Here is a 12876-nt window from a genome sequence, read left to right on the forward strand (position 1 = left end):
ACTAGTTTGGAGTTTTGAGAGTATAGAGAATAGTAGCTTTGAGAGTATATAGAACAGTAGCTTTAACAGTATAGCTACTGCCATCTGGGGATATGGAGTGTGAAGTGGGATTTTGTAGTAATGCTTACCCAATCCTTTCAGATATACACAAATACCTAGAGGCGATAAGGGTTGTTTGAAACCCCCCACTTTGGTGTTGCAAGCACTAACCCTAACCCAAGCACCATGCTCCAAGCCAATGAGTCATGGTAACCACTCTCTATAAGTCTCTGTGTATCTCTACTGACAAAGACAAAGTGGCTGTTTGTGTATCTTTATAGGGGACTGATGAGAGTGTTTTGTCCCTGCTGTTGTTGTCACGGCCCCAGAGTCTGAGGAACATTCACCAGCAATTTGTTGGTTCAAACACAAACATCATCATTAGTAACTGTCACAAACCCCTGGACCTGATACAACTTCAATAAGTGGCCAACTTCCTCTAAGCGCCAAACTGCAAGTATAAATGTAAATATAACAGTTGAACAACCCCTAGTCTAGTGTTAGGAGATGGGCTCTCTCTCGCGGTGGGGGAAAGGGAACATTGATGTGGGTCATAACGTCAACGCTGCTTTTCATCCAAACACCAAATATAGCGAAATGGTAAGGACGTATAATGTAGGTACTCTCAGCTTGTCTTACATGTATGTTCACTGTCTAGGGCAGGGCTGCCCAACCCTCTTCCTGGAGATCTACCATCCTGTGGGTTTTCAGTCCAACCTAATTTAACACACCTGATTCTACTTATTAGCTGCTCAACAAGACCTTAACTAGCTGAATCAGATATGCTAAATTAGGGTTGGACTGAACACCTACAGGACAGTAGATCTCCAGGAAGAGGGTTGGGCATCCCTGGTCTAGGGTAAACCATAGGGCCTAGGCCACATCCCCAAAACATACAAATCAGTCTTGAATCTGTTTTTTAGATTTATTTGTTCACAAAGTACAACAAAAATTCAAACACAAACGCATTAGATTTACATTCAAGAACCAATTTATTGTGAGCTATCTAACTCATATAGTAGTAAGTTCAAATAGGACTTCTGTCTTCAGCATTTCATCTTGTTATTCTGGACTATCCCAAATATAATCCAACAGTATGGAATTAAAATAGTGTACAGTAATTACACCCAGATAGTGCACAGTATAGCCAGGTAGGAGTGTCGAAGGCTCTTGACACATAAATTGAATGAAAGTAGCAAACCAATTATAAGTGCTGTTCAAGCACAGTGCACAAATATCACATTATGCAAACAGGGCGGGATTACCGAACGGGCACGTGACAAAATGTGTAGAATTGCATTATAAAACTGCACATGTTGAAATGCAGAAAGTTAGCTGTATTCTCCTCCCAAAATATATATTTTTTGGGGCCCCGAGGCCCAAAATGCATTAGTCCGGCCCTGGATACATAAAATAGTTGAAGGAATTAGCAAATGAATGAGCAGGTTCTGAAACCACTGTGTGCCGAAACATTGGTTCATCAATACAATACATATCTGGGAGTATTGTGAGAAATAGCTTTTAATTTCATCAAGCCGCTTAAATCCAATCTGTCTGTTGAGCCAGTGAGGTACAAAAGGCCCTTTGTGCTATTCATGATCAAATATCGAGTCCTACCACAATATATACTGTAGGCTATTGACTAGTCTTAGATCACGGTTCAGAGTATTTTCTGTTGAGGCTACGGTGAAACCACAGTGATTCAAACAAAGCGGCCTGTTGTGATTGGCTGATTACACCTGAGCAATACGAGTTGACTACAACTCATAGAGGACCTGGAAACGCAGCATTCAGTTATGTGATTGGCTGTGAGTGATGCCATGACTACCCATGCCGTAACCGGTCATAATCCCACTTACATGTTTATGCTACGTTTGAAGGGGCGCAGGTTGCCAGTGATATAGCGCGGAAGTGGCATGCTGTGGCAACAACTGGCAAAACACTGCAGGCATTGTATACACTACAGACAGAGTGAAACAGTAAATCAAGGATCTGTTTTTAGAAGGTCTCACCAACTTAAACTCTGCCCCATAGGATGACTATGTACCATAAAGGCTATGCTTTGTTTCAACCCATCTGAACTGGCATGACACACATACCTTATTACAGAGCCATGTATTTAGATTTTTAAAAATGATATTGTTCTAATTCTAGACATTGTTATAAACATATTTCCCATGTAATGTAAATGGCCGCTAACATGGCTGCCATGTATTGTTGTCTCATGTAAATGCATCATAAAGCAGAAACCACAATGTCCCAACTCTCTAAATACATGGCTCTACCTTATTCTAGTGAACATGAATGTGTCTGTTCAGACATGCGATCGTGGAAAACAGGCCTTCTAGTATGCTTTTCTATAGATATCCATCTGTCTCTTGCTGCACCAGCTAACACACAATACATTGGGCATGATATTATGAATAGCAACACTAGAACCAGGGTGGCAAAATTTCGGGAACTTTCAATAAATTCCATGTTTTTCCCAAAATCCCAGTTGGAGGATTCCCAGAATCAGTAGGGGAATCAGGAGGGGAATAAGGAGGGGAATCAGTACGGGAATCAGTAGAGGAATCAGGAGGAAATCTGGAATTCTACAACCAGGATCTCAGGAAAATCAGGGAATTTATCAAAAGTTCCTGGAAATTTGCAACCCTAACTAGAACAGAGGGATACTACTTCCATGAACTGTAGTGTTAGCCTTCACAATAATGAAACATGACCTAATAATACATTTATTGTTTCAGCACTTAATTCTGAAGTGTATGAGAGATTGACGTAATTTAGAGGTGGGACTTGGAAGTAAAATGTAGGTTGAAATACTTTCTATTTACCGTTCTGTGTAACTCAACATAACTTCAAGTTCATATAATAATAATAAACGAATAACTGCGTGAATATCTGGTAAATGTTTACTTTAAAAACCTGGCTTCTTAGCAGTTGCATCTCTGAGTTGCGTCTGGATGTTGATACAAGACTTGGCCAACATAATCAGTACCAAAACAACAAGTGTGTGTGCACGCTGAAGACAGGAGAGCAAACATTTCTGTCTGTAGTTTTGGAGTGTTGGTGTCTGAGGGGTGTGTATGTGTACGTGTGTGAGATGGGGTCAGATTCGAGTCAGCTGATGCCAGAAACTGGATGGCATGAAGCTCTCCATCTTGTCTGCGAAGAAACCCAGGGGTGTGAAGAGGGTGCTGAAGAACTGAGGAACAAAACAAAGTCATTTCAATACACCACATTCAATAAGCCTACAACCCATCCAGAGATGGGGATATATACGGTTCTATATGCAAAAAATATGATTCTGAGATAATTGGCTGATTCCGAACCCCCATTGGTTTGAATGGTGTCAGCAATTTTTATGTTGTATTCTTTTGAATTTAACAACATGAATTGGGGGTATTTAGAGCACTATATAGTTGGGCTCCCGAATGGCGCAGCAGTCTAAGGCACTGCATCTCAGTGCAAGAGGCATCACTACAGTCCCTGGTTTGAATCCAGGCTGCATCACATCCAGCCGTGATTGGGAGTCCCATAGGGCGGTGCACAATTGGCCCAGCGTCGTCCGGATTTGGCCGGGGTAGGCCGTCATTGTGAGGGTTAGGACGTCATTGTGAGGGTTAGGACGTCATTGTGAGGGTTAGGCCGTCATTGTGAGGGTTAGGCCGTCATTGTGAGGGGTAGGCCGTCATTGTGAGGGTTAGGCCGTCATTGTGAGGGGTAGGCCGTCATTGTGAGGGTTAGGCCGTCATTGTGAGGGGTAGGCCGTCATTGTGAGGGTTAGGCCGTCATTGTGAGGGGTAGGCCGTCATTGTGAGGGTTAGGCCATCATTGTAAATAACAATTTGTTCTTAACTGACTTGCCTAGTTAAATAAAGGTTACACATAGGGAGGATAAATTAAAGTGGGAATACCAGCAGAAGCATTGCGACTTGTATTGAGGACAGGGGGCACGTTAGAATGTACCCTTCATCTAAGGCTGAATACCAGCAGAAGCATGGCGACTTGTATTGAGGACAGGGGGCACGTTAGAATGTACCCTTCATCTAAGGCTGAATACCAGCAGAAGCATGGCGACTTGTATTGAGGACAGGGGGCACGTTAGAATGTACCCTTCATCTAAGGCTGAATACCAGTAGAAGCATCTAAGGCGAGAAGCATGGTGACTTGTATTGAGGACAGGGGGCACGTTAGAATGTACCCTTCATCTAAGGCTGAATACCAGCAGAAGCATGGTGAATTGAGGACAGGGGGCACGTTAGAATGCATGGCTGACTTGCATGGTGAGGTCAGGGACAGGGGGCACGTTAGAATGTACCCTTCATCTAAGGCTGAATACCAGCAGAAGCATGGTGACTTGTATTGAGGACAGGGGGCACGTTAGAATGTACCCTTCATCTCATCTAGCAGGCATGAATACCAGCAGAAGCATGGTGACTTGTATTGAGAGGACAGGGGCACGTTAGAATGTACCCTTCATCTAAGGCTGAATAGAATGTGACCCTTCCCTTCATCTAAGGCTGAATACCAGCAGAAGCATGGTGACTTGTATTGAGGACAGGGGGCACGTTAGAATGTACCCTTCATCTAAGGCTGAATACCAGCAGAAGCATGGTGACTTGTATTGAGGACAGGGGGCACGTTAGAATGTACCCTTCATCTAAGGCTGAATACCAGCAGAAGCATGGTGACTTGTATTGAGGACAGGGGGCACGTTAGAATGTACCCTTCATCTAAGGCTGAATACCAGCAGAAGCATGGTGACTTGTATTGAGGACAGGGGGCACGTTAGAATGTACCCTTCATATAAGGCTGAATACCAGAGCTTGCATCACTACTACTACTAGGGAACCCAGGTGTAATTCTATAAAATGCTCTCCCAAAACAAGTAAGCAAGTAGAGATAGGAGAACCATAACCCTTACTGAGGCCTCTCCCTCTCCAGCATAACCAATAGAAATCGTCCACAATCACACATCTGAAATATGTTCAACCACCATAAACAACACTTTGTGTTTATGAAGCAATACATTTGCGAGGTGAACAGATGGTTTTGACAGGATGTGGGAAGCAGCATTGTTCCAGTATGTGGAACTATGGCCAAGCATGCCATGTAATGGGTCTCTCTTCCCCAGTTCTAACCCTCTCTTAATAGATACACAAACTAGGGCTGGGTGGTATCCAGATGTTCATACCATTCTTGTACCATACTGGGGTATACGTATAGGTGCCTGAGCAATGGAGCAGCTGGACCCACACTTTCAAAATAGGGTTGCAAACGTATGTTTTTGCACCCTCACTTTTTTACCAAAAAATGATCATGATGTATTGGGTAATGTCATTTCCAATGATTAGTCATATTTTAAAGTAGTCTGTATTAAAATAGATATGTCCATTTTATATATGACACTGTATAATATTTAACAGATTGCATTTTGGGCTCCCAAGTAGCGCAGCGGTCCACTTGGCCCAGCGTTGTCCAGGTTTGGCCGGGGTAGGCAGTCATTGTAAATAAGAATTTATTCTTGACTGATTTGCCTAGTTAAATAATGGTTAAATCAGTAAAAAAAGATATAATATTACAATTTGATCCCACTCCCCGTTGCCTCAAGATGAACGGTATTGACCAATAGAAAGTCTTCACTCCTGCGTGCTCTGTGATGTTCCGTAAAGTTACAAAGCACTAGTTGCACCGCTGGTGTTCAATATGACCTGCTAAATATTTATTTACATCTATTTTGTTGCGCTGTCGTTTCATTTGTATTGTTGTTTCATGTCAGAGTGTTTGGTCCAATGGGGTTGTTACATTTCATTTTCACTGTATCATTTCCTGGGTGAGCCCCATATGCCAGCGCACTGTGGCCGCTTCAGAGTTACAATGTAGCCAAGCTTAGTCTGTATGCACCTACGCCCAAATGAAAAAGCACAGGATATTTGTATCACGATAAAACAGCTCTGCTTGGTTTGGTAACTAATTTCGACCAAATAAGCAATTTCAACCCTCTTCTCATCAAATATGTACGGTGCTGTTCAATTTAAAAATGTTCATGGAGACGGAGCTTCAAACGATGGCACCAAGCAAAGTCCATGTCGGAGTTGAAGCGGAACACTACTGTGCTTGCTGAGACTACACTTTTGTTATTCCTCATACTTTTCATGCTCATTCTGTTTATATTCTCCTCACAGTGGTTGTTGTTCAAAAATACCACTATTAAACAGAATGACAATTAAAACAATTATTGATAGTAGTTGCAGGCTACAGATTTGTTCAAACGTAAAACCGTTTAATTTTCACTCATCTTAAAAAAGGCAAGATTCTCAAGGTAGGCTACAGTAGAAAGATTTTTGTTCTCATAATTCAGATTCAGTGTTTAATAGTCACATGTACAGGACTGCAGGTGTGATTGCAGGGTACAGTAAACATCTTAGTCATACATGTTGGAGCTCGGACACTAAGTAAAAATAAAACAATGAAAATGGTAATACATAGAACAACAGAAATAGCACTATATACATCATAACTGTAGCAATGATGAATGAAATCAGTAATGAATCAAAAATGTATGGTTCTAAAAACCAAAACGCAATTACATTACTTTGTTTCTAATTAGGCCTACACAATAACAAAATATGCAGGCTGTAAATGAGTAGCTTGTGAAAAAATATTTTTGTATTTTAATGGCCTCTATCTCAAACTGCTCAAATATGACCCAAATATGACCCATATTACAGGAGCTATATTTTATTATTTCTATAGCAGATTCGGTGACTCAATTTATTTATTTATAATGAACTTCCCAGTCCAAATTGGTTGTTGATCATTGATAGACAACCATTTGCAGGTCTTGCCATAGATTTTCAAGCAGATTTAAGTCAAAACTGTAACTCGGCCACTCAGGAACATAAGCAACTCCAGCGTAGATTTGGCTTTGTGTTTTAGGTTATTGTCCTACTGAAAGGTGAATTAATCTCCCAGAGTCTGGTGGAAAGCATACTGACCCAGGTTTTCCTCTAGTATTTTGTGCTTAGCTCCATTCTGTTTCTTTTTTATCGTGAAAAACTCCCCAGTTCTTAACGATTACAAGCATACCCATAACGTGATGCAGCCACCACTATGCTTGAAAATATGGAGTGGGACTTGTATTGGATTTGCCCCAAACATAACACTTAAATTCAAGACAAAAAGTGAATTGCTTTGCCAATTTATTTTGCTGTATTACTTTAGTGCCTTGTTGCAAACAGGATGCATGTTCTGGGATATTTGCATTCCTTCTTTTCAATCAATTATGTCAATTATGTTAGTATTGTGGAGTAGCTACAATGTTGATCCATCCTCAGTTCTCATATAACAGCCATTAAACTCTGTAACTGTTTTAAAGTCACCATCATCGCAAAATCCCTGAGCAGTTTCCTTCCTCTCCAGCAACGGAGTTAGGAAGGAAGCCTGTATCCTTGTTGTGACTGGGTGTATTGATACACCATCCAAAGTGTAATTGATAACTTAATGCTCAAAGGGCTATTCAAGGTCTGCTCTTTTTTTAAATCTACCAATTGGTGCCCTTCTTTGTGAGTCATTGGAAAACCTCCCTGGTCTTTGTGGTTGAATCTGTGTTTGAAATTCACTGATCGACTGAAGTAGCAAAAAGCATGTTAAACACTATTATTGCACACAGTGAGTCCATGCAACTTGTGACTTGTTAAGCCCATACTCCTGAATTGTTTTTTGTAGTTGCCATAAGAAAAGGGTTGAATACTTATTGACTAAAAGACATTTCAGCATTTAATTTATACATTTGTCAAACATAAAACAAACAAACAAAAAATAATTCCACTTTGCATTAAGGTGTATTGTCAGAAAATATCTCAATATAATTCATTTTAAACTCAGGCTGTAAAACAACTGTGAAAAAAAGTCAAGTGGTGAGAATTGTAATTTTTTTTGCAAATGTATAAAACTTCAAATTAAGAAATACCTTATTTACATAAAAGTATTCAGACCCTTTGCTAAGAGATTTGATAGAGCTCAGGTGCATCCTGTTTCCATTGATCATCCTTGAGATGTTTCTACAACTTGATTGAAGTCCAGCTGTGGTAAATTCAATTGATTGGACATGATTTGGAAAGGCACGCACCTGTCTATATAAAAAACAAAACAAGCCATGAGGTCGAAGGAATTTTACATAGAGCTCCAAGACAGGATTGTGTTGAAGCACAGATCTGGGGAAGGGTACCAAAACATTTATGCAGCATTGAAGGTCCCCAAGAACACAGTGTCCTCCACTATTAAACTGAAGAATTTTGGAACCACCAAGACTCTTCCTAGAGCGGCCAAACTGAGCAATCGGGGGAGAAGGGCCTTGGTCAGGGAGGAGACCAACCCGATGGCCACTCTGACAGAGCTCCAGAGTTCCTCTGTGGAGATGGGAGAACTGTCAAGAAGGACAACCATCTCTGTAGCACTCCACCAATCAGGCCTTTATGGTACAGTGGCCAGACGGAAGCCACTCCTCATTAAAAGGTACATGACAGCCCACTTGGAAACATGATTCTCTGGTCTGATGAAACCAAGATTGAACTATTTGACCGGAATGCCAAGCGTTACGTCTGGAGGAAACCTGGCACCATCCCTACGGTGAAGCATGGTAGTGGCAGCATCATGCTGTGGGGATGTTTTTCAGCGGCAGGGGGACTAGTCAGGATAGAGGGAAAGATGAACAGAACAAAGTACAGAGAGATCCTTAATGAAAACCTGCTCCAGAGCTCTCAGGACCTGGGGCAAAAGGTTCACCTTCCAACAGGACAATGACACGAAGCACACAGCCAAGACAACGCACGAGTGGCTCCGCCAGAGCCAGGACTTGAACACGATCAAACATCTCTGGAGAGACCTGAAAATAGCTGTGCAGCAACGCTCCTCATCCAACCTGACAGAGCTTGAGAGGATCTGCATAGAAAAATGGGACAAACTCCCCAAATACAGCGATAAATACTTATTTTCCACCATAATTTGCAAATACATTAATTAAAAATCCTACATTGTGATTTTCTGTATTTTTTCTTCTCATTTGTCTGTCATAGTTGAAGTGTACCTATGATGAAAATTACAGGCCTCTCTCATCTTTTTAAGTGGGAGAACTTGCACAATTGGTGGCTGACTAAATACTTTTTTTGCCCCCACTGTACATATACATTTAAAAAAAAATATATATATATTTTCTATTTATTAACCATGTGTGTTCTCTTGTTTTGTACTGTTCTGTAGTTTCGACCCAATGATTCGTGACAAACTGCAAAACCTGTTCGGATTTAAGTATAACTTTTGTATGACTGACGCCTTTAGTGAGAGGTCTAATGCTTTAATATTTAATCATTTCTGCCCTCTGAATTCATATTCATTATATTAATAGGCCCATGATTGATTTATCAAGACCAGACCCCATGCAATGTCATTCAGTGATATTTATTCCCATAGTAATTCGTCATGGATCCATTAATATATTTAATGTCCCTAAACTCGGCAAGAGTCTATTATCCTGCTGATAGTTGAAATAAACATCTGCATTTTGAAAAAGTTTTTTAATCATTATTTTATTTAACGAAAGCATTAAGATGTTGATGAAGAAATAGTGTACAGTATATGCTTTACCCGACATTTTGCAGTTGCATGATGTTTGAAGTTAGAAATGTAAAACTTTAGAGTACTTACTACATTGCAAGTTAGGGGGATTTTATTTCCACACCTAGCCCGAGCTATCCTTTTGTAAAGGTTACTGTCCTGCTAAGAGCCCATCATGGAAACCTTGTTTGCACCCATAAGGTTTAGGCCTGCAGTAGGTTATAATAATCCATGCCTTCTGGGAATGTTTAAAAGACCAGAAGTTATGGGTGGAGTAAGAATTTTGGCTGTCAGAAGTACTAAAATCAACTAATGTCAGCCTTTAAATGCTTTATTATCCAAATGTTTAAAGTGCGTGTGGGCGACGGATTGCATGCATTTGACTGTTTTTAATATTAGGGCTTTCAGGAGGAGCGGAAAATTGCATGTCAATTCATAAACCATATGCCATGTAATCGATACATTGAAAATACCTATATGGCACTGCTGTCAATTTTTTGGTCCTTAAATGAAACTGGTATATATTTTTTATTTATCACAATTTTCTTTAACCAATTTTAGTCTTTAATGCAGGGCCGACAGACAAGTTCCTTACTTTTTTTTTGCAACCAACTTTCTATGGCTTGTTTAAAAAATAACAATAATTTGGAGATGATTTTGTTTCAAGTGAGCAACTGTAATCCGAATAAAGGTAAAAAGGACATTATTGAACATGGGGTGAGACATTCTTACGAATTTGTCAATAAAGCCAGTTTGTTATTTATTTCTGTTTTTAGAGGGAGAGAAACCAAAAGCCCACCGTTGCTATTTTTCGAAAATCGTCAGTCCACATGTCAAGTGAAATAACCCCATTGTATTTACCCAAGTTCTCTCTTAACTCCAGGACCACCGACAGTTTTGTTGTTGTTGACTGATGCAGGACTCTAGTGCCAGGAGACTCTCAGACCGAAAACACCTCCATTAATTGCCACAGTTTAGACTACCGATAGATCAGCGTTCTAACTCCCCCTTGTGATAGTGTGGTGCAATGACAGAATGCCACCATTTACCACTAACAGTCGCGGCATAAGCTCGTAACTTTTAAAGGAAGAAAAACTGTAGGGCAGCAGTCTTTAAGGTGCAGAGCAGAGTACCGAGTGGTAGCCAGCTAGTAACAGTGACTAAGTTCAGGGCAAGGTACTGGGCAGAAGCCAGGTAGTGGTGACTATTTAACAGTCTGATGGCCTGAGATAGACTGAAAAACAGCTCTCTCTGTCCCAGCTTTGATGCACCTGTACGGTCTCCTCCTTCTAGATGGTAGTGGGGTGAACAGGACGTGGCCAAAGTGGCAGAGGTCCTTGATGATCTTCTTGGCCTTCCTGTGACACAAGGAGCTGTATATGACCTGGAGGGAAGGCAATGCGCCCCCGGTGATGCGTTGGGCTGACCGCACCACTCCCTCCAGGAGAACCCTGTGGTTGTGGATGGTGAAATTAACGTACCAGGCGGTGATACAGCCCAACAGGATCCTCTCAAAGGTGCATCTGTAGAAGTGTATGAGGGTCTTAGGGGCCAAGGTTGAAGAGGCGCTGTTAAGCCTTCTTCACCACTGTCTGTGTGGATGGACCATTTTAGGTTGTCAGTGGTGGGCACGCAGAGGAACTTAAAGATTTTCACCCTTTCCACTGCGGCCCCATTATTGTGGATGGGGTTGTGCTCTCTCTGCTGTCTCCTGAAGTCCAAGATCAGGTATTTAGTTTTGTTGACGTTGAGGTTATTTTCCTGGCACCACTCCACCTGGGCCCTCACCTCCTCCCTGTAGGCTGTCTCGTCATTGTTGGTAATCAGGCCTACCACTGTTGTGTCGTCAGCAAACTTGATGATTGAGTTGGAGACGTGCGTGGACACGCAGTCATGGGTGGAAAGGGAGTACAGGAGGGGGCTGAGCATGCACTCGTGTAGGGCCCCTTGTGTTGAGGATCAATGTGGCAGAGGTGTTGTTGCCTACCTTCACCAACTGGGGTTGGCCCATAAGGAAGTCCAGGATCCAGTTGCACAGGGCGGGGTTCAGACCCAGGGCCCTGAGCTGAGTGATGAGCTTGAAGGGCACTATGGTGTTGAAGGCTGAGCATTCTTATTTTTTTGTTGTTGTGTATTTTACCCCCCTTTTTCTCCCCAATTTCATGATATCCAATTACGATCTTGTCTCATCACTACATCTCCCCAACAGGCTCGGCAGAAGCGAAGGTCGAGTCATGCATCCTCCGAAACATGAGCCAACCTAACCGTGCTTCTTAACACTCGCCCGCTTAACCTGGAAGCCAGCCGCAACAATGTGTCGGAGAAAACACCGTTCAACTGACGACTGAAGTCAGCCAGCAAGCACCCGGCCCGCCACAAGGAGTCGCTAGAGCGCGATGAGCCAAATAAAGCCCCCCCCGGCCAAACCCTCCCCTGAACCGGACGCAACTCAATGGGACTCCTGGTCACGGCCGGTTGTGACACAGCCTGGGATTGAACCTTAACTAGCCTCTCAAAGCACTTCATGATGACAGGAGTACGTGCTATAAGGCGATGGTAACTGAACTAAATGACTGTCGCTTATCTTGGGTACAGGAACAATGTTAGACATCTTGAAGCAAGTGGGGACAACAGACTGGGATCGTGAAAGATTGAATAGGTCCGTAAACACTCCAGCCAGTTGGTCTGCACATGCTCTGAGGACGCGGCTTGGGAAGGCAGACTTACGAGTGTTAACATGCATAAATGTCATACTCATGTCGGCCACGGAGAACAAGAACACAGTCCTTGTGAGTGGCGGTGGCCCACGTTGGCGGCGGCCCACGTTGGCAGCTCTGAGTTTTCCTTGAAGCGGGCGAAGGTGGTGTTTAGCTTGTCCCTTTATAATCTGTGATTGTCTGAAGTCCCCGCCTCATATGCCTCGTGTCCAAGCCTTTGAATTGCGACTCCACTTTGTCCCGGTTATTGCACCTTGGATTGCCTTATGGAGGGAATAGCTGGTCTGTTTGTACACTTCCATGTTCCGAGTCACCTTGCAGTGGTTAAATGGGGTGGTTCGCGTTTCCAGTTTAGTGCAAATATTGCCATCTATCCACGTTTTTGGGTTCTAATCGTGACAGTGGAAACAACATCCTCTATGCACTTCTTGATGAACTCAGTCACCGAGTCAATGTGTACATCAATACAATTCTCAAAGGCAGCCCGGAAGATTTCCCAGTT

General features: G+C 42.3%; 1 protein-coding gene across 1 annotated transcript in view; it reads right to left on the reverse strand.

Annotated features, from left to right (window-relative positions):
* Positions 1-950: 950 nt before the first annotated feature.
* Positions 951-12876, reverse strand: part of LOC115143479 (suppressor of tumorigenicity 7 protein-like) — a 34375-nt gene continuing 22449 nt past the window's right edge. Inside the window, exon 15 of the mRNA XM_065001999.1 lies at positions 951-3244. Within this exon, the coding sequence (XP_064858071.1) occupies positions 3149-3244 (96 nt within the window). The 3' untranslated portion in view covers positions 951-3148. The remainder of the gene's footprint in view (positions 3245-12876) is intronic.

This window comes from Oncorhynchus nerka, linkage group LG15 (genome assembly GCF_034236695.1).
Source record: "Oncorhynchus nerka isolate Pitt River linkage group LG15, Oner_Uvic_2.0, whole genome shotgun sequence".
In the NCBI taxonomy this organism is placed as follows: domain Eukaryota; kingdom Metazoa; phylum Chordata; class Actinopteri; order Salmoniformes; family Salmonidae; genus Oncorhynchus; species Oncorhynchus nerka.